Here is a 20441-nt window from a genome sequence, read left to right as displayed (position 1 = left end):
TAATCCCTAATCCCTAATCCCTAATCCCTAATCCCTAATCCCTAATCCCTAATCCCTAATCCCTAATCCCTAATCCCTAATCCCTAATCCCTAAAATCCCTAATCCCTAAATCCCTAAATCCCTAAATCCCTAATCCCTAATCCCTAATCCCTAATCCCTAATCCCTAATCCCTAATCCCTAATCCCTATCCCTAATCCTTCAGTCCTAAATCCCTACTCCCTACTCCCTACTGCATATTTATGATCCCCTCTTGACCCCTCACTTGACGCCCTTTTTAGGGCTTCCTTGCGAGTTTCCAATCGGCAATACCATTGACAGAAAGCCGAGACGTCTCCGCTTATACCCCCACAGACATGCTGTCATCTACTTCTGGCCCCATGAAGTGGGGTCTATCTGTTGTTGGGCTCAAGACCGATGAAGAAGCGAGCGAGCTCTTCTCTCCTCCTAAATATCATTTGGATGAACCCAACCTGGCAGTTCCTTCATCTAGCGCTCCTTTGTACTCCTCAAAATCACGACTCCTTTCTCTCAAACCACTGGGCCTCCCATAGCAAAATGTGCACAATTGTGGGGTTTGGCTGCTTGTGCGTCAGCTACGTCATAGATGCTTCATTAAAGTTTCCGATGACATTGTTTTTGCCGTCACTAACTATTACTGCAGAAAATAACTATACTTGGCGAGCCAAACTATCTACTACAGATCCGCAATAGGTGTTGGTTCCTTCTTCCAGACTATCCGAAATGCACCGTTTGTTACAAACTCGATCTAATGTGATCTGATCAGTTTGACTTCGCATTTCCGTTCAGCACGTGTGCATCTGGATTCACTTATCCGTTGACTGACAGTTTGCCTACATACCGGAAAATGGTGTTTTTGCTAAAACGGTCGGGCAATTCATTGCATTGATTGCCGAGCCATAATGCCGTAACGTCATGGCAGTACTCCGAAGACTACCGGCTGAGATGGTTCACGCACAGGCAGGCCGCGTCCTGGTCGCAGCCGGCCAGGTCGATGAGAATAAGAAGTATTTAAATATGATATACTGCAACGCCCCGTCTATTCTCACAACGAGAAAGTGATTCACCTCTCAATTGACTATCGCTCTGCTCAATTCGGGCTTCTACATATATCTCTATCCAATATCAGCATGGCGGGTGGGCATACTGGTGGAGTTACTGCTACTATGCCAGTCGAAATCTCTCAGCGAAGAGAAAGGCTGGCAGGGAAAGGCGGCTTCGCAGGAATTTTGGAAAACGTTCGCCTCTTTTTGACTGTTTTCACTGTATCTCTAGGCGCTTTGTTATATGGCTACAACCAAGGCATGTTCAGTCAAATTCTCACAATGAATAGCTTCAAAAGAGAGGTAGAGTACTCTTCAATTGCCAACCCAATGGTCAAAGGAATGATGACCTCAATTCTAGAGCTCGGTGCATGGTTCGGTGCTTTGTGTACAGGCTACATGGCGGACAAGCTCGGCAGAAAACATTCTATTTATGTTGCTGTCGTGGTCTTCCTTGCAGGTGTCATCGTGCAAGCCAGCTCACACGGCGATGGTAAGCCGTATTTCTACAGCGGTAGATTCATTGTCGGCCTGGGAGTTGGAAGCCTGTCAATGATTGTTCCGCTCTACACCGCTGAGCTTGCGCCCGCTGAGATCCGGGGCGCTCTGGTTGGTTTACAGGGCACTTGTATATGTGCTGGTGTTGCTGTCGCTTACTGGATTGGCTTTGGCACCCAGTTCATTGGAGGTACGGGCGTTAACCAAAGCAGAGCAGCCTGGCTTATCCCAACGTGTATTCAGGTCGTTCCAGCTCTCATGTTAGGAGTCGGCGTTATGTTCATGCATCAATCCCCGCGTTGGCTCATGGACAAGGGTCGCCAAGAGGAGTGCCTGGATACGATCGCGACTATTAGAGGAAAGAGCATCTCCCACGAGGCCGTGATCTTGGAGTTCTTAGAAATCAAAGCTCAATACTTGTTTGAGCAGGAAACGAAGAAGGAATGGTTCCCGCAATACCAAGACGGCACGCGTAAATCAGCGTGTTTACTAACTCTTCATAACTACCTCAAACTCTTTAGCACAATTTCCATGCTACGTCGGACTTCGGCCGCTGTACTGGTCATGCTCTTTCAACAGTGGACGGGCATCACTGCGATTTTGTACTATGCTCCAACAATTTTCCAGTCTTTGGGGCTCACTAGTAATACGGTATCTGTTTTGGCAACCGGAGTAGTTGGCATCCTGCAAGTATTACCGACTATCCCGGTCTCAATACTTATCGACAAGCTCGGTAGACGCCCGTTACTCATATGGGGTGGTTTTGGTATGGCTGCCTGCCACTACACTATAGCCGGTATTTCTGGGGCCTTCGAAGATGATTGGTCCACTCATAACTCTGCAGCTTGGGCGTGCGTGGTGATGGTATGGCTCTATATCGTCGTTTATGCCTTCTCGTGGTGTAACATTGCATGGATTTTAGTTTCCGAGGTTTTCCCACTCGGTCTGCGTGCAAAGGGAGTCGCACTGGGTGTCAGCTCTAATTGGTTGAACAACTTTGCGATTGGACTCGCGACACCTACGATCTTGGAGAGCTGCAGATACGGTACCTATTTGTTTTTTGGTAGCATGAGCTTTTTGGCGGCAGTCTGGGTATATTTCTTGGTTCCGGAAACTAAAGGGCGGTCTCTGGAAGAGATGGATGAGCTGTTTTACGACACTAGCGGCCAATCTAAACTCGACATGGAGCGACAAATTCGCATTTGGAGTGATCTTGGAATGTTAGATGAGGAGCTTCCGGACATTGAAAAGGTTAGGGAGTTTGGTATATTTGACGCCGACAAACCGTCTACAAAACATGTTGACGATGTAGAGAAGGTCTGATTCGATGACAAAGTGGTGTAATTTATTCCCCTGTCTGCGAGTGTGCGAAATCCGAATGTTATCGAGAAATTGATTTCACTACAACAGTTAATCCGCTCTAATCTCCTCAGGAGTATGCAGTGATCACTTCCGTTGATAGTATGTAAACAATGCTTTGAGGCACGGAGTTTATCCGGAGTAATTCGAAAGAAGCTTTTTGAAGCACTTCGGAGGGTGCGATAGTGCAATGTCTCGATGAACCTGGATGAAGAGCGCACGGTTGAATATTTAGGTATTCGGCATAGCGCGCGCGTTTTGAGTTAGTGTGCGTAATATTCCGTTGGGACATTGGGATAAACGCCGACTCCGCTTAAAGCCTAAGCTCCCCGCCAAATTTTGTTATATCGCCGAACCAGTATACCCTAAAGGTACGGAAATGAAGGTTTTCCCGTCATTTCAGAGCCTGGCGTGCTTAAGCCTTTCGAAGTGATTTGTCGCCGATCTCAGTAAGGTAGTCGGATATAGACCGGTAATTCACTGAGCGCCGAAGGTTTTGGTATTTCCGAAGTTGGCAAACAAGTTGGCAGAAAATGGTCCAAACTTCGGATCCTGGAGATGTATATAAAGAATCGTATTTCGCGTAAGATATATCACAGACCAATAGAAGGCCAACCAGTTAATCAAAGCCACTTTCAATATGTCTGGATCCGTGAGAGCGCCGTTGAAGGTTGTGTTTGGCAACATGACGTTTGGTGATGCCGGTGTCGAGGGAGTTCGCACGACCAATATTGCCGATGCCAATGCCATTCTTGACCTTTTCCAGAGTCACGGTCATAAGGAGATTGACTCAGCTCGTGTATACGGTGGTGGTACAGCTGAGGCCTTCTTGGCTAAGTGCAATTGGCAAACGCGCGGTCTGGTGATGGACACGAAGCTCTATCCCACCGCTGCAGCCCTAGCTCACCTTATGAAGGCCGGGTCATATACTCACAGTCCTGAGGACGTGAGAAGAGGTCTGATGGACAGTCTTAAGGCTCTCGGAGCTGAGAAGATAGACATGTGGTATCTTCATGGACCTGACCGCTCGGTCCCCTTGGAGGACACCCTTCGTGAGGTGAACAACCTCTACAAAGAAGGATACTTCAAGCGATTTGGAATCAGCAACTACATGTCATGGGAGGTCGCGAAGATCTGTGAAATCTGCAAGACCAATGGTTATATTATGCCCTCTGTGTACCAGGGAGTGTACAACGCTCTGCAGCGCTCCATCGAGGCCGAGTTATTCCCGTGTCTGCGCCACTACGGCATTGCTCTTTATGCCTTCCAACCCCTGGCCGGTGGATTCCTTACATCTAGATACAAGCGTGATGCAGCTGAGGATGAATTCGAGGAAGGATCTCGCTTCGATCCCAAGAGATGGCAGGGCCGGCTTCATAGAGGTCGGTACTGGAACGACACCTACTTCGATGGCCTGGAGGCTATCCGTGAGGTCATCAAACCTCTGGGAATCACGGAGGTCGAATGTGCCTTACGGTGGATGAACTATCACAGTGCTATGAGCCCGGAATTTGGTGACGCGGTTATTGTCGGTGCAAGCAGCACCACTCAACTTGAAAGCAATCTGGTTGCGCTTGAGCAGGGTCCTCTGCCCGACAATGTCGTGGAAGTCTTGGAGGCCGCTTGGCTCAAGATCAAGGGTCCTGCTCCTAAATATTTTCACTAAGTCAAAAATGTGTTCATTGAGTTCATGTCTCAGATACCAAAAACATAAGCCTCACGGGGGGCTCGAACCCCCAACCTTGAGATATCTGATGTAAGAGTCTCACGCTCTACCGATTGAGCTAGCAAGGCTTGTTGATAATAAAAAAAATATTTTGACGTGACACTGTGCGGCATAGGTTACCTCGATGCTTGAATTTGGCGCCTTTCATAAGCGCCTCAGATCACACCTTTTAACAGGTCCATGTGCCCGTAGAGCTGCGCTGAGGAGACATAATTCCAAACCCGATTCAAATAAAAGGAATCTCACAAGAGTTAGCAAGTTTCAGAAAGCTGCAATCAGTTCATATCTTTGAGATCAAGTGTATATTTGCAGAGATATACACACTAATGGAAGCATATTCCTGTGAACTACGAACACAAGAGACCCGCAAAGAACACATCTACACAGTTACTTGTAGAAAATAGAATCCTCGTAGAAGTCACGACACAAAATTACTGGGAGCCTTTCAGACAATATCGATAGATCGCAAAACCCACCGCCCAGTTCAATCGATGCCCTCCTACATTGATCTACTACGGGTAACATAACACAAGCACGCCTAGTGTGTTTTGAGTCCATCGAGTCACCTACCACGGATCACGTACCATGGACCGCATACCGTACACGACCTACCGTGGAAAACCTACAATGGATAACTACAATGGATCACGAAACATGTAGCAACTATCATTAATGTAGTACTATAGACACGTACCGTGGATCACGTATCATGGTACAATGGATCACGTACTTGTGGGTCACGTATCATGGTACAATGGATCATGTATCATGGTACAATAGATCACGTACTTATGGATCACGTACTTATGAGTCACGTACTTGTGGATCACGTACTTATGGTCACGTACTTATGGTCACGTACTACTGGTCTTAAGGCATGAATCACATGCCGTGTATCACGTACTTAGATCTCGTACCTGGGTCTCATGCTTGGATTCGTACCCTTGGATTCCGTACCTGAATTCCGTACCCGGATCACGCGTAAGGGATTACGTACCATATTTAACGTATAGTGGACGTAATATCGATCACGAACAACCGGTCACGCACAATAGATCACATCCCATGATCACGTACCATACACCTAGCGTAAATCACAAACTGTGAGTCACGTAGCGGACCAAGTCTCGTTGTTTACGTCTCGCGGGTCACGCCCCCGGAGGCCAGGCTCCTTAATTGTCATAAACCTTTCAGATGAAACGCGGCTGTTGCGTCACACTATTCCATCACGGTTTCTACATCAACATTTTCGAATCGCGGATCCTGCTAGGCGAGAAGCACCGATGCACGGTTCACGATTAACCTCTCTACACCACATAAATGAGCACTACTTGCTTAGGCATTTGTTATCTCTAGAAATTGACGGTTCAAGGTATAGCTTGGTCTCTGCCTGAATGTAGCAAGACTTGAGATGTCGCGTAATGATTTCATGTCTCTCACATGCAGCTTACTTCACGCGTAGTTCACGGAGTCCATTTCTTCGCGGGCGTACGCAGACGTCTTCATCATGGAAAGTCGCCTACGGTGCTTTAGGTAACAACAGAAATGATACAGATGTAAAATGTTACAAATATTGACTTGGGAGGTTATTTAAGGTGCATTGTTATGCTAAGCGTTGGGAGTGAATATTAATCTTAGCGAGCTCGATAGTTAAGCTGTAGAACTTTAAATCTTCTCTAGATCCAGATCAACCTCATCAAGCTCAACTGACCGAGCCACTACAGCCGCTGGCTTCTTCTCCGTGACATCATCCAGTAATTCAGTGTCTCTTACCATATTTGTGGTAGTATCGAAATTCTTGACGTCGTCAACGTCGACAGCCAAGCCATATTTGTTCTTAACCCGACCCAGCTTGCGGTTTTCGCGGCGTTCCATGTAAACGAAGAAGAACACGCCCACAGCTGAGAGAGCATTCAGGCCAGCCATAAAACCATAGCCCCACTTGTAACGAGGAGCCTGCTGAGTAGGGAACGCCAACAATGGAAGCCATGCTGAGATAGCATTGCTGATAGTGTTACCAATCGCTGTCAACTGGCCACATAGCTCAGGATCATCCTGGAATGAGTCAGCGCTCCAGGTTAAAATTATAGCCCAGACAGGGTAGCCGAGCTCCAGGAGGAACTGTGCGATATACTTCAGCGCAAAGGGGATCTCCCAGATCTGTAACAGTAGATTCCCGAGGAATGCAATGAAGATGGAAACTAACAGAACGGGAGAGCGCTTTCTCATTCGGTCAGAAATATTAGCGAATATGTAGGTGATCACGATGGCACCGCCGTAACCAGCACAAGGAATGAGATTGATCTGCTCGACCGTGTAGATGCCCAACGACTTCAGCCACAGATTGAAGTAAGTGTAGGTAATGGTGATGTTGAACAGAATATACGGCCAGCAAAACGCGTATATTCTCCAGCTTTTGAAGAAGCCCAAAAACTTCTTGACTGTCATCATCTTCTTCTCCTTCTTGCCCATCTCCATGGCACGAATTACGCTGAATTCTTTCTCCTTAGGTGTAAGCCATATCGCTCTTGTGTTGTAAGGGTAATCTGGCAGACAGTAAAAGCCGAGCATGGCGATAGGGAAAGAAATGACCCCGTCAATGACGAACAGCCAACGCCAACCAGTGAGACCAGCGGCACCATTGAGGGTGGCATAGACACCCGATTGAATGAAACCAGAACACATGGCGCCAACGGCAGCAGATATGTCGTACACTGACATCCGCTTGGCTATCTCCTCCGGCCTGTACCAGGCGCCAAGAATCTGGGCAATGGCAGGGTAGTTTGACGCTTCCAACAGTCCAATGATGAACTTAAGAGCATAGATCTTTTGGTCAGTGACGCTCTCCTCCTACTTCAACATACTGTCTTTGCGTTTTGGACGGCAGCCAGGCAGATCACGACGAGCGACCACAGGACTTCACATAGTGGAACCCAGATAGCGGGACGAATGTTATTGTGCATAATAAGCTGACCGGGAACTGAGCCTACAATGACACCGATGTACTGAAACGTGTTGAACAAGTTTCTTTGCTGGCCATTGAGGTCGAGCTTAATTAGGTCAATGGTTGTTCGCGAGAGCAAAAAAAGTGACTTACATCCTCCTGCATACCGCTGACATAGGCATTGCCTTACTGTTAGTATCAACTTTAGGTGTCAATGTAATGCTTGCACTTACTGACGTTGGTGTTGTCGAGTGTCTTGATGAAAAAGGACAGGAAGAAGTATGACCTTGTTGATGTTACAAAGCTGAAGTACAGCAATACCTACATTACACAAGCGTCGATCTTGTGCAAATATCTTCTATACGCTGGAGGCTTGTCAAAGCTGTCCCAGAACTGTGAGAGAAACTTGTTTGTGGGAGAAACTTCATAATCGGTAAGAAAGAACTCTCCAAATTTCTCTTGAATCTCCTCATCGGTGTATTTGATGTCGGTCGGCGGGGGTGCCGAAACCCGTTTGTACCAGCTGACAATGCCCATTGTCTTGTCAGGTTCAATGTCTACAATACACTGCTGCAGATGTTTACTATATATTATTATACGTGCATCCCGCGTTATCAGTTTACTCTTATCTCGGCAGAGTTAAGAGCTCGAAACATGATTTCGTTTATTTGGCCAGATGACGTTGCCTATAAGGCTTCACCTTCGTGTTCGGAGAGAGAGAGTGGACATTTGGCTATGGGCCCTGCGGCGTTCTTGGCTCTATTTGGGTATGAGTCCTGAGACTTTCTTGGCTTCAACTTTAGCTTGCATCTCATGCGCGTCTGCTTTGGCGGACGATTGCACTGCTTGCCCATAATAAATCTGGGCTATCAACTATACTGCACTTAGACCATTCATTAACTCTATCCCTTAGAGACCTCGATATTTTGTGCTTTATCTGCAGATTCAGTCGAGCAGAAAGCTTGACAGGCTTATCATGCGACTGGGAGCCACTGCCCAGCTGCTATATGAAAGCTTAGCTTCTGGAAAAAACATACCAATCAAATGTCCAAGCGATACTGATTTCAGCAGCAGCGACAACAGGACGAATATCGCTATGAGGCAGCAGATCGTTGCAAAAAGTGCTGGTTGCCGACGATTAGCCCCGCAATAGCTTGCTCGCTAGTTGGGATCTACACGAGCACGGTGCAATCCGTAAATTTGCGAAGTGGTCCGGGTGTGTTAATCGACTGATAAGGCCCACAGCCACTAGTAGAAAGCAGTGTCCGGATTTTAGTTTAGCTGTTGGCTCAAGCATCCCTTCGGAACGTCTGGGCCGTAGACTATTTTCAAGCTTAGGTGGAGGCCACTTTGCTTAATAGACAATTCTACTTAATAGACAAACAATAAGGCCCAAACAAGAGCCCCTCGGGTACATTCCCAGATGCGTCCCAGCGTGCACCACGTCTCACAGGCTACCTCCAGAGGACATGTTAGCTCTACGTCCTAGTCCCTCTTTCTATACAGAAAGCGGTGCCATGCTTGTTCTCAGAAAATACGCCGGTATGGCTGGTTAGATCATCAGAAGTTGCTGGATCAGACTAGATCTTATTAAGAAACGACCCGGAAAAAGATATAACCCTGCACGATACTGTGTAGAGACCAATGCGATGAAGCGAGCCCAGTAATGTCGAACAACAGAGCCAAAAATGAGAGCTGTGAGGTTCGAACTCACGCCTCTTTCGAGACCAGCATATCAAATTCATCACCTGAAGCTGGCGCCTTAGACCACTCGGCCAAACTCCCATATCATAGTACGTTTTTGTATGGAAATTGCTAACAGTAAGAGCGTCAAGAAAAAACGGTATATACAAATCTTTGCACAGAGCCTCAATCGACAGAACGGCTTCTCAACAGATGTAGAGAACTATTTCGGAGAAAAAGCTTAACGGTTTAATCATAAGAGCCACCTTTGGCCACACTCTACATTAGCGACATTTATAGTATCGGCTGCGTGCTTGGTAGCCTTGCTGCATTCAAGATGTGTTTAGAGTCGTGAAGTCGAGAGAACGTGTTGATTTTCGTGGTTTCAAATTGGAAATATACTGCCACATGGCCTACCTGGTCAGTCACTACGAGGCAGTGTATCGATAGACTTTAATATTAAAAGTTGTGCCTGGGAGAAGCTTTTAAGTGCTTCGACCTTTCAAACACCACAGATCGTGCCGCGCACCACAGATGCGCAACTGGAAACACGAACTGGAATTATGTCGATCGGCGACGAGGTGGATTACGACGTCTAAAAGATATCCCACAAGTAAGCTCTGCCTGTGTGAGCATTATGAAGAATCATTTCGATATAGAACAGCTAAGAGCACATATGGAGCAGAACGTGTAGCTCATATACTGCTTAACTTTCAGTTGCGGCCATACCACGAAGAAAACACAGTTCCCCGTCCGATCAACACCAGTTAAGCTTCGTTGGGCCTACTTAGTACTGCGGTGGGAGACCACGCTGGAATCGTAGGTGCTGCAATTTTTGTTTCACTTCTACTCTGATGTGAGTAGCTACGAGCGCAATACTGGTGTCGTGCATATAACCGGTATATATAGGCTTTTACGTGGCTCGTTCATTTGATGACAACATGGCGGTACTACTCTTGTGGCAAAGAGCTACCAAGTGACCATAAGGATGGGGAAAGAAATGTGGGAAGCACGGCTAAATCAACATCTGCGGCTCGTTTCCTACACATGCACATGCGGCCTATGTCCATCTATGCTCCCAATATCACCTCGTAGCGCACCAATCTCTTTGAGTAGAGACCTACGGTGCCGCCACGTGAAGCTGGCTGTGCCTAGTTGACGGTAGCATGGGCCCCCACGCAATAGCAATAGTATGGCTGAGGTCTTATCAGATCTGGCCCGGCTCGAAAACGACTCTCAGCTCTTATCGGCCACGGCTGAATCGCTTGCAGGGTGCTATTCATTTGTTACATATCACTCGCCGCTGCTGCACCTCTTCAGTAATTGCTGGTAGGCGTTGAAACACTCACCCAGGCTGTATATCACCACTATGATCAACGCTTATCGCTATCCCCTCGCCGCCTCCCAGCCAGCAGGATCGCTGTGCAAGCGTAAGCGACACTCCTATGGGACGCCCTCGCTCGTGTCGTATTTCATGTCTCTGTAGCTGTTGACCACCGAGCCCCAGTCGACACCATTCCTCCAGACAGGCGAGATCGTCGGCGCGGGTTCAGCCTGCGCGACAGGCTTTGTCGGACCGTCATCGACTAGCTCCCACGCCTAGTACTCTGTTTGGGCACCCCACAAACTCAGGCTCGGTGGGTTGTTCCGGGCCGGTCGAACCAAGGCTAAGCATGTTCCACCACTTTGAACGTCCAGAGCCCAATATGGTCATGCCCGTGTTCTCAAGCGCAAAGCCTAGCGCGCAGTTAAGCACTGATTTATGCCCCCAATGTCAGTGGGATGCACTTTATATTGGCTCTTAGCTTGTTGTAGGGCCTGCCGGCCCAACGGCGCCTCTAATACGCTGTCACAGCTGGCACGGCGTCGGTGTCGATCCTCACGCACCGGCAAGGATCGGCCAAACGACCACTGGGCTGCGAGTAGACTGCTCTCCAGCGTACACGTCTTATCTCGCGTCTCCAGGTTTGTCTCGTCTCATGCCGACTGTGGTCCTGTAGGAGCAAGCGCAGAGCATAAACGAGGTTTGAACCTTAATGACAGTGCAATGTCTCGGTTTCAGCCGCTGGAACAGCTGAGTGGGTTTCTACGGCAAACCTAGACGAGGCCGTACGACACAGACAGGCGGCTCAGAGAGTGACATGCGTGTACGTGAGTACGGTTCGGACGTTGAGGGGGTATATCGTGGACCACGACTTCATGCCACACAAAGCGTCGCTCCATCAGGGTTGCTGGTGCGCGTAGTTGCAGCCGACTACTGAGCGATTTGAATGTACACGGCTTGCGCGACTTGTGTAGGCGCACATGACAGTGCGTGCTGCAGCCCTGCGTGAACAGAGATTGAGCTGCAGCAATCTAGATTTGGACCGGGATGCGAGTGCGATGACGGCACAGAGGCCGTGGCTGGTGGCGGTAGTGCAGTAGTGCGGTGGCGGCCGGCCCTGGGCGGTGTGATGGCCTCCGAAGTCCGTTCAGCGACCAGCACAGGACTAGAGAAGAAGGCACAGGTGGGGGCAGTCTCGGGGCCTCTCCATCGGGGCCACCGCCGGTATGGTTGCGCAGATCATGACTGCACAAAACGACGTCCCCGGTCATGTGGTCATGCGGTAGCAGCCGGCAAGGCCGCCCGGCACGCGCGGCAGCCAGCATACGAGCGTGCACCGCTAGCGCTGCAACTGACTCGGCGGCAAACGCCGGAGCGCTCGGCGAGCGAGACAGTGGCCGCACGCGTACGTGCATGGCGGCAACATGCCGAGCGCAATGGCTGCGCAGGCATTTACGGCAACACGCCGGTCACTTGCGTGGCGCCTGACTGTAGTGCGCCTGACTGTGGTGAACAAGCGCTTCGGAGAGATGCTGTCCGGTCCATCCAGACTAAAACGCAATGGCCTCATCAGCAGTCAGATCGACTCGAGAGCGGGTGAACGTCCCGCGTGGAAGGAGCAGCGACAGCAGCCTGCGCTGGTCGTGCCCTGGCGTTTGGGTCTGATCTAACAATCGGGTTGGCGCGCCCAGCATACCCACGCTACGCCAAAGACAGCAAGCTCCCGCTGGCCGGTCCTCAGCGTAGCACCTGGCAGAGAGACCAATGGAGGTATGCATGAGCTGGGCGCGCTAGTGTTGAGGGACCGCGTGGGTGTGCCACATGCGGATTAGCTCACTGATTCTAGAGCATCTAGCGCGGTGGATCACAAACGCACTATATTTGCAACTCGCATGTCAAGCGTGTATCCCTTCTTGGCCTGACGGAAACCCAAAACTGAGCGGGTCGTAGCAAGCGCGCGCTGCGGCAGCGTGCGGCATGCGGTCGCCAAAGCCGAAGAGGCGGTGGCTGCGGCCGCAGCCGAGATCTAATGCAACGGCGCGGCGGCCGCTGCACGCAGCCGCGGCCGCTTGGTGCTGCCGCCATTGGTGCTGCCGGGGCGGAGGCCGGAACGCGGCCGCCAGCCGGCGGCGGCGGCGGTGTGGTTGCTATGTCGACGGCGGCCACAGGGCACTAGTGCCTCTGGGGCCTCCGCCCCCCCTCGCCCGCGCGGCGGTCGGCGAAGGTGCTGGCCGACCCCTCGCGCCCCCTAAAATGGTGGGCGGCCGTTCCTTCCCTGGGTGCGACCTAGAGCGCGGGGCGGAAACGGTGCGCGAAAGGAGATACCGTGAGCTGCAGGCACGGCGGCTACCTGCGCGACCATGACAGGCAGGGGCGGGTAGACGGGCGATGTTTGACAGCAAAAGTGCAAAGAGCGAGGGCGCGAAGAGGCGCACGACGCCAAATACGCGCTAAACCAGGGCGGGAACGATTACAGTTTAGGGACTATTCAGGGGCAAGATTGCTCCCAACAGTTCGCGCCAGAAGCCGCGGCGATGGAGAAAAGTCCGGACGCGCGGCGGCCGGCACGCGCAAGCGATTGACCGGCAAAGGCAGGACGGGACAGCGGGTGAACAGCGCATGCCGGGCGTCCGGGTTCCCGGGCGGTGGGTAGGCAGGCGCGGCCGGGCGCGGCCCGGCAGAAGCAGCAGAGGCCGCAGCAAGCGGCAGCTAGTGAGACAGGGCGCGGGTTGCGGGCCCACCGGCGACGCAGGCGACGCGGGCGGCGCAGATGGCGCAGATGGCGCAGGCACGGCGACGGCAGTGGGCATCGTCGGCGGACTAGCCGGGTGTGGCCGGCCCAGGCGCGTCGAATGGGAACGGGCGCAATGGCGATGATGAAAACGGAAGAGCCCGTTGGGGCCATGTATTCGAGGCTATCTGCTGGGGCGCGCGCGACCCGCGCTGCGCGCCCGGGCGGGCCTAATGCTGGATCTGGATGACGCCCTGGCGAATGGCTGCACGGATGACGGTGTCGATCCAGGTCGCGCAGCGGCCGACGTGCTCGGTGGTGCCCGTTGCGTTCTCGCACAGCATCGGTCGCGGCGGCGGGATGAGCTGTGAGATGCGGCCCAGCTTGCACTCATTGCGCGAGCGGAGGGTGCCGATGCGGCGCATCGACAGAAAGCGGCCGGAGCGCTCGGGCGAGCGCACGCCCTCGCGGCACTCGAAGCGAAACCCGGTGAAGGCGTTGCCGAGGAGCTCGTAGATCAGGCCCGACGGCGACTGCACGTAGATGGCGTAGTGGTACACCTCCACGGGGTCGGAGAAGGTGACGCGGTAGACATTCGACGGCATCGTGAGGCGCTGGGCGACGGCGGCTGGCGGGCCGGTGGGTGTGCACCCGGTTTAAATACCACCGCGGCGCGCGAGGCGACCGTGCGTGCATGAGCAGCCACTGGCCGCGGCCCAAGCCGCTCGGTGCCTCAGCATGCCGGGGGCGGCGATCGACCCCGGCCGTTCATGCGCTAGCACAAAAGGATGCGGCTCGATCATGCGTCCCTGTGACGGCGTGGGCCGGGCTTGCGCCCGTTGAGTATCGCGTGCGGCCCTGGCCGAGTCCGATGCCTGGGCGCACCAGCGCAGGCGTGGCCGGCCCGGTGTGTTACCGGCTAGGCCGGATGCGCTGGTACCGGCCTAGTCGAAACCCGAGTGACGTTGCGGCGACGGGTGTGCCTGGGGACCTGGCAGGAGGCCTGCGCCGCCTCATTAGCGCGCTATCGGGCGTGGCCGCGGTGGAGCCGGGCCCCAACACCGGCCATGTTTCTGTCGCGGGCTGCCAAGACGGATCTGGCAAGACGAGCCCGGGGGAAGCGGAGCGATGCCGGCCGGAGCCTAGAGAGGCGCCGGAGGGGCTTCGCTTAGCCCCGGACGCCCGACGGCGCTGGCAGATGATCGGCAGTAGCTGCTGCATAGAGTGCTGGCCGATTGGCGGGGTGCCTGCTGGCGCTGTGCCGGCCAACGGTTGGCGGAGGGCAGGCGCAGACAACATCGGCTGGACACAAAGTTTCGACGACGGTCAGGCGATCGGTGAGCGGCTGACGGGTGCCATGCGGCTGACGACTAGCTCGGGTGTTCCGGCGACCGACACGGCGACGGCTCTGCTGGTGTGTCGTTGTGAGCCGATCGTGGCGGTGCAAGGCGGCTGCAGCGGGTCGGGTGACGCGGGCAGGTCGTGGCGGTGCGGGCGCACGGGTCGGGTCAAGGGGCTGTGGCGGTGCGCCGAGCCCGGGCCGCGTGCGACGTCCCGCCGCGCCGGGTCGCGGACCGGGCCTCGTCTGTCGATCCGGCGATCGCAGCCACGGCACTCTGCCAGCTGGCGGGTCGGCTGCGCTGCTGGCGATGGGGCTGGCGACGGGTCGGTGTGTTGGCACGTACCCGGTCGCGCCGCACCGTCCGAGCGTGCGCCACGATGGCCACACGGGTTTCTCCGCTGTGCGAATGTGACAACCCGCGCGAACGGTCCGGCCGGCACCTGCCGACGACCAGGGTACGGTGTAGCCTCTTGCTACTGGTCGCCGATCCGCGCCGTGTTGGCAGCCTGGACCTCTGGCCACCGTCGACGCCGCAATCGGCAGATCAGCGGGTGCCGGTCGACAATCGACGGTAGACGTGGCTTCGTTACGCCAGACTGGCATCGTCCTAGTGCTGCTACGTCGCCGTCCGCTGACGGCCCCTGCGGCGCCAGCCGCACATCCGAGATTCGTTAGGGAAATGGCTGAGACGGCAGGGTGGCGGCTGTGTGCACGTGCCTGTCAGGAACGGACGGACGGAGAGCGGCCTAGCGTGCTACTGACGCCCTGGAGTGCTCGTCCTACATGAGACCAGGGTACGGCAGTCCCGACCGGAGATAATACGGGCATGTCGGTTACACGTCCGAACCAACAGCGTGGAGCCGGGCCCGATGGCACTAGCCTGTGTGGGTGGTGTGCAGATGACGTGCATGGCCATGTCGAACAGACCGCGCAAGACATGCGCAGCCCAGCAGTCTCTGGCTGCATCAGCTGAAGGACGAGTAGACGCAGCCGGCTGCCCAGCATCTCGGCGTCGGACCCGCGTCAATCGTCTGTCTGGGGGGCGCTGACGGGGGCGACAGACCATTGAGTAGCCACGAATGTGTGCAGAATTGGTGGTGTATTACGGGGTAGTCATATAATCATACAAAAGAGCACTAAAACGAGCATGCAGGGTCGGGCACGCAGCCAAAATTAGATCGCAGCCCACGGTGTGGTCAGATCCAGGGTCCGTCTATGATCCGAACGTAACGTGAATGGAGTGACTATCCGTCGACGTCGTGTAGCGGCCGCGGAATGCGTAATGGGACGGATCGCATGTCGAGATGGTGACCAAGTGCTTCTCGGACTCAGGCATGAGCCAGTACGAGAACGTCCAGTCGATGCCATCCGATTCGACGGTGAAGGTGCCCTTGACCTCGGGCTCGGGGCCAACGAAGAAGGCGAGGATACCGTCCTTGTTGCGGAGAAGCAGGGCGTTGCATCCCGAGAAGGTGGCGTGCTCAAGGATAGCCCAGGACAGTCTAGGCCACTGTGCCCACACGATGCCGTAGCCAGGAGTAGAGGCAACTTGGTTGGCGACTTGAGGCAGTTTGTTGGCAATGTCGGCCAGCGAGCTCGAGGCAATGGTGCCGGTCTGGACACCCACCGGGTGGACATGGCAGCAGACGTCGTGGTGGCCGTGATAGGTGGGCGAGAGGCAGCTGTGGTAGTGGCACTTGCAGTAAGCGTTGACGGCGCAGTCGTGGGCGGTGATGTAGTGGACCCGCGAGTAGACACAAGAATGGCACCGCTCAGAGACAAACTGGACGGCTGCCAGAACGGCCGGGCTCACCGGCGGGTAACCGACTGTGTAGGTGGTGGGTTTGATGGTCTGCATGGCCAAGTTGCACGAGGCCCAGCGCGGGCCGGCGGCTGCGTTATATACCACCGGCGGCATTATATAGCGCTGCCTGTGACAGGCGCACGGCACACGGCGCGCGGCGGCGAAAGCATGGAATGCACGCACGCACATGCCCGTGCCAGGCGCAGTGCCGGCAGCGAGACGGCAATGCACAGCATCGGCGGTGAGGACAGAGGAACAGAGTTCGGGGTGGTGCCTCGGCTGAGAAGGGCTAACCCAAGCAAGCAAGACCCAACGTGTTTTTCCAGCAGAACATCTGCGAGATTTCGTACAGCACATGGCGCTAGTGCAAGCGCGGCCTAGGGCCATTCGCGCATCGCAGCTCCGCACGCGCAATGAGCGTACTGGACCGGGCGCTTGGATCTGCTGTCATCCGTACACTGCTGGGCCGGACCGACGCGCGCAGCCGCAGGAGACGGGTAGAGCGGCGTTGTCACCGCAGGCCGTGCTCGCCCAGCCGGACCGGTCCCGCAGCACCCCGCAAGGGTTTATCACAGGCGTGCGGAGGTGCAGACTCAGGGGCGCGTACCCGGCGCAGTGGAGCCAACGGCGCGGAGCCGCCGGAGCCAGTAGACCGGCTCCAGACCAACACCACGGAGACGACCCGGGGCAGCGGGTCGGCCCGGCAGTTATCGCCCGAGTCGGTGGCTTGGCCGGCCCAGCAACCAGACGATGGCTGTGTCCATGCGGCCGTCGATTGCGGGCGCCGGCATAAGCGCCCGCCCGAAAACGCACCGTCGGCAGCAGCTATCATGCGTCGAGGCCCGGCCGGCGTAAGCGCCGTGGACACGCGCCGACGTGCATGCGCGGCAAACGACCTGCTTCGCCGCGGAGTGGGCACTGGGCTCGGTGCGTCACGCGCGGCTATCGGCGGCGGCTGCCGGAGCGTAGCAAGCAACTGCCACGCCGGGACCAGACTAAAGAGCCCGTAGGCATCGCGTTCTTATCATACAGGCGGTGGCGCATACAAAAAGCAGATACAAAAAGCGGACGACAGGCATACAGGACAAGCGGCCGGCGCCGGCCAGTGCGGGAAAGCGCCTCGGAGCGCGGAGCAGCGCTGCTGGAGGGACCTAGGCCGTGACGAGGTCGAGATCTGTGATATACGACGGCAGGCCAACGGGCATAGGCGCCTTGGCGTCGTGGAACCGGGCGCAGAGTGACGAGACCCAGACGGCGTGGTGCCAGCGGTCGCGCAGGTGGTGGATGACGAGCTCGGCGACGCGCAGTTGGGCCGCGAAGAGCCGGTCGGTCGGCGCGCGGTGGACGCGGTCCAAGTAGTAGACGGCAGCGAGCGCAAAGGCCGCGCACGAGTCAAAGCCGAGGTCGGCGAGGTCGTCGACAAGGACGAGGTCGGCACCAAGGTCGATGACAGCGGCAGCTGCGCGCTCGGCGTCGGCTTCAAGCGGCGCGCGGTCGGCCGCAGCCAGATACGCGTAGAGCACGTGGTAGTGGCCGAGCAGGACGAGCGCCGGGTGCGTCCGGTCGGCGAGCCAGGCGCGCATCTCGTCCAAGGGCGCAGCCACAGACGCGGCACCGCCCATCTCGCCAGCGAGCACGAGCTGGCGGAGCCAGACAGCCATCTGCACAGTGTCCACGAAGCGGTCGGCGTCGGCTGCAGCGACGCCGGCGGCGACGACGTCGGCGGCCGTGATCATCTCGTACCGGGGCTTGGTCTTGAGACGCAGCTGGCGGCCAAGCAGGCTGGCGGAAAAGGCATCGCGGGCGACCATGGTCCACCAGACGCAGCGCGCGCGCTCGGCCGGCAGCGTGAGGCCCTCGAAGACGGTCGCGGCCGTGTTGAGCCACGAGACGGCTGCCCAGGGCTCACCCGCGCCGTCGCACCACGTGGCAAGCACGATCGCGCTCGCCAGGACGACCTCGCGGTCGCGCTCGTAGCCGGCGTCGACCAGGGCCTTGGCGCGTGAGAACAGGCTGCTGCGGAGCGCGCCCGCATCGGTGAAGCCCGCCTGGCGGATGGTCTCGGGCTTGCAGAAGCTGGCGCCGGCGATACAGACGGCGTGCAGAAGCAGCCACGGCACTTTGCGGGTGCGGTGCTGCTCGGCAAGCGCGGCCACGTCGACGACCGGGCAGCAGGCGTGCGCGTGTTGGACGAAGGCGGCGACGAGAGCGTCCAGCGAGTCCGTCGGGACTGCCGCAAAGCACTGTTGTGACTCAAGGTACTGCAGCTGCTGCGGCGGCATGTCGACCGGATGGCTCGGGCCGGCCGGGGCTTGCTTGGCGGCCTCGTCGGCATCCGAGGGCGACGACGAAGCGGAAGACGCCGGCAGCGAGTCGTCGTGCGAGTGTGGGCTGGACGCGGGCGACGCCGACGACGCCCGTGACCCGTGTCCGGACTCGCTCTCGGAGTCGGTCACGGACTCGGGCGGCGGCGGCCGCCGCGCAGGCGCGCGGACCTGGGCGCGGGCAGTCGGCCGACCGCCGCGCGCGCGGCCGGATGCCGTCTGCGCCGGCGTCCACGTCGGTGACACGCTCGAGCCCGGCGTGGCGGGCGCCGGCGCGGCGCCGGGGGTCTGCTCGGTCTGCGAGCTGGTCGGCGAGCTGTCGCCGGAGGACTCGCCGCCGGCAGCCAGCGGCGACGACGGCGCCGCCGCATCGCGAGCGCGACTGCGGCGGGGCGTGCTGCGGTCCTTGCGGTCGTACTTGCCGCGGCGAGACTGGATCAGCTGGCAGTCCTGCAGATTGCGCGACAGGCAGCGGGTGCAGGGCGAGCCGCGGATGGCTGCGTCGCATACGCGCTTGGCCGAGCGGCAGTGGAGGCACGCCTTGGGCGCGCGCACGTACACAGTGCTATTGGAGTCCGTCATGGAGAAGGAGAGAGCGCGGTGGGCTGCTAAAGGGCGGATCCGTCGTGTTAGTCGTGGGCGGCTATATGCCCATTTTAATATTTGGGACTCGGGAACTCGAGCGACGCAAGAAGCCGCCGTACTACGTCAACGATCGCCGCGGCTGCTACATAGACCGCGCACGCGTCTACTCGCGCGACGGCGGCCCCGCGCGCACGGTCGCGGCCCCGCGGTCGCTGGCCGCCGACCATCAGTCGCGCTGTGCGGCTCGCGCGGCGGCTCAGCCGACCGGGCGGCTATATGAATAACCGGCACGCGCGGCGCCTTTGCGAGCGGCTTTTTCCCCACCAAAAAGGGAGTGGCCGCACCATATAGCCGCCCACGCCTGACGCACCTCCGGCCGTTTTCCGGACACGCCCGCGACGGACCGCGGACATGTCTCTGCGGCCGAACAGCAGGGGCGGGGCCCTTTGCCCCTTGAGTCTAGTACCCCGCATCGACCGCATACTTGGGAGTTAGTCATGGAGCCGGCGGCGTTACGGCGGGCGCCCGGGCGCGGACGCGCGCGCACGATCGGGCAGACCGACGGGGCGGATTGCATAAGCAACGGCGGCACACCGCCGCACGCGCGGGGACTTGGCGGACGCGCGGCAGTGGGTCGGCGGCTTGCGGCAGGGGCCAGCCGCAGTGCGTATGGTGGGCGCGTCGGCGATGCCGAGACACAGCCGCGCGATGTGCGGCTGCGTGTTTGGTAGCCACACGCCGCCACCACGGGCTCGCCACCGTGCCGCACGCCTTGCGGCAATGGCTACGATCTGCGCCGCCGGCGGTAGGCCGTGGACGTCGGACATGCGGCTACATGGCGGCTATATGCCCGGCCGGCGGCGGATGACGCCACCGCGGGCATGTAGCCGCCGCACATGTAGCCGCGTGCCAGATGCGGCTTGGGCTAGTGCGGCAATATGTTGCGGCTATATACTGGCGGCTATGTGCACCGTCGCACGTGATGCGGCTTGCCCCGCTCGCACCGCCACAGCAGCCACTCACAGGAGTGCACCAGCCTCGGGTGCCCTCCGGGCAGG

General features: G+C 56.7%; 5 protein-coding genes and 2 non-coding genes across 7 annotated transcripts; 2 read left to right on the top strand and 5 right to left on the bottom strand.

The window, feature by feature from the left end:
• Positions 1–932: 932 nt before the first annotated feature.
• Positions 933–2937, top strand: V1510DRAFT_316207 (general substrate transporter). The gene has a single exon (XM_066930765.1). It carries the CDS (start codon positions 1151–1153, stop codon positions 2882–2884), a length of 1734 nt encoding a protein of 577 aa, XP_066790412.1. The 5' UTR covers positions 933–1150; the 3' UTR covers positions 2885–2937.
• Positions 2938–3522: 585 nt separating this feature from the next.
• Positions 3523–4700, top strand: V1510DRAFT_413526 (putative aldo keto reductase protein). Its single transcript, XM_066933242.1, has one exon. The coding sequence runs from the start codon at positions 3561–3563 to the stop codon at positions 4584–4586; it is 1026 nt and encodes a 341-aa protein (XP_066790411.1). The 5' UTR covers positions 3523–3560; the 3' UTR covers positions 4587–4700.
• On the bottom strand, positions 4634–4714 carry V1510DRAFT_t65. Its single transcript has one exon. It is a non-coding gene; the product is annotated as a tRNA-Lys (tRNA).
• A 1379-nt stretch (positions 4715–6093) lies between these two features.
• Positions 6094–8127, bottom strand: V1510DRAFT_425398 (major facilitator superfamily domain-containing protein; the record flags this gene model as incomplete). The annotated part of the gene is made up of 6 exons (XM_066935133.1): positions 6094–6096; positions 6420–7472; positions 7511–7696; positions 7744–7775; positions 7824–7876; positions 7916–8127. 6 exons carry the CDS (start codon positions 8125–8127, stop codon positions 6094–6096), a joined length of 1539 nt encoding a protein of 512 aa, XP_066790410.1.
• A 1152-nt stretch (positions 8128–9279) lies between these two features.
• Positions 9280–9375, bottom strand: V1510DRAFT_t64. The gene has a single exon. It is a non-coding gene; the product is annotated as a tRNA-Leu (tRNA).
• A 6374-nt stretch (positions 9376–15749) lies between these two features.
• Positions 15750–16672, bottom strand: V1510DRAFT_413509 (uncharacterized protein). The gene has a single exon (XM_066933241.1). It carries the CDS (start codon positions 16661–16663, stop codon positions 15884–15886), a length of 780 nt encoding a protein of 259 aa, XP_066790409.1. The 5' UTR covers positions 16664–16672; the 3' UTR covers positions 15750–15883.
• Positions 16673–17394: 722 nt separating this feature from the next.
• On the bottom strand, positions 17395–18948 carry V1510DRAFT_413508 (uncharacterized protein). Its single transcript, XM_066933240.1, has one exon. It carries the CDS (start codon positions 18754–18756, stop codon positions 17626–17628), a length of 1131 nt encoding a protein of 376 aa, XP_066790408.1. The 5' UTR covers positions 18757–18948; the 3' UTR covers positions 17395–17625.
• Positions 18949–20441: the final 1493 nt, after the last annotated feature.

Source organism: Dipodascopsis tothii (assembly GCF_038497935.1).
Source record: "Dipodascopsis tothii strain CBS 759.85 unplaced genomic scaffold V1510scaffold_7, whole genome shotgun sequence".
Lineage (NCBI taxonomy): Eukaryota > Fungi > Ascomycota > Lipomycetes > Lipomycetales > Lipomycetaceae > Neoaidaea > Neoaidaea tothii.
This window is presented reverse-complemented; position numbering and strand designations above follow the sequence as displayed.

Excerpts from the sequence above, each read along its gene's own strand:
- V1510DRAFT_316207 (XM_066930765.1), top strand. The coding sequence starts at position 1,151 with ATGGCGGGTGGGCATACTGGTGGAGTTACTGCTACTATGCCAGTCGAA.
- V1510DRAFT_413526 (XM_066933242.1), top strand. The coding sequence starts at position 3,561 with ATGTCTGGATCCGTGAGAGCGCCGTTGAAGGTTGTGTTTGGCAACATG.
- V1510DRAFT_413508 (XM_066933240.1), bottom strand. The coding sequence starts at position 18,756 with ATGCCGCCGCAGCAGCTGCAGTACCTTGAGTCACAACAGTGCTTTGCG.
- V1510DRAFT_413509 (XM_066933241.1), bottom strand. The coding sequence starts at position 16,663 with ATGTGCGTGCGTGCATTCCATGCTTTCGCCGCCGCGCGCCGTGTGCCG.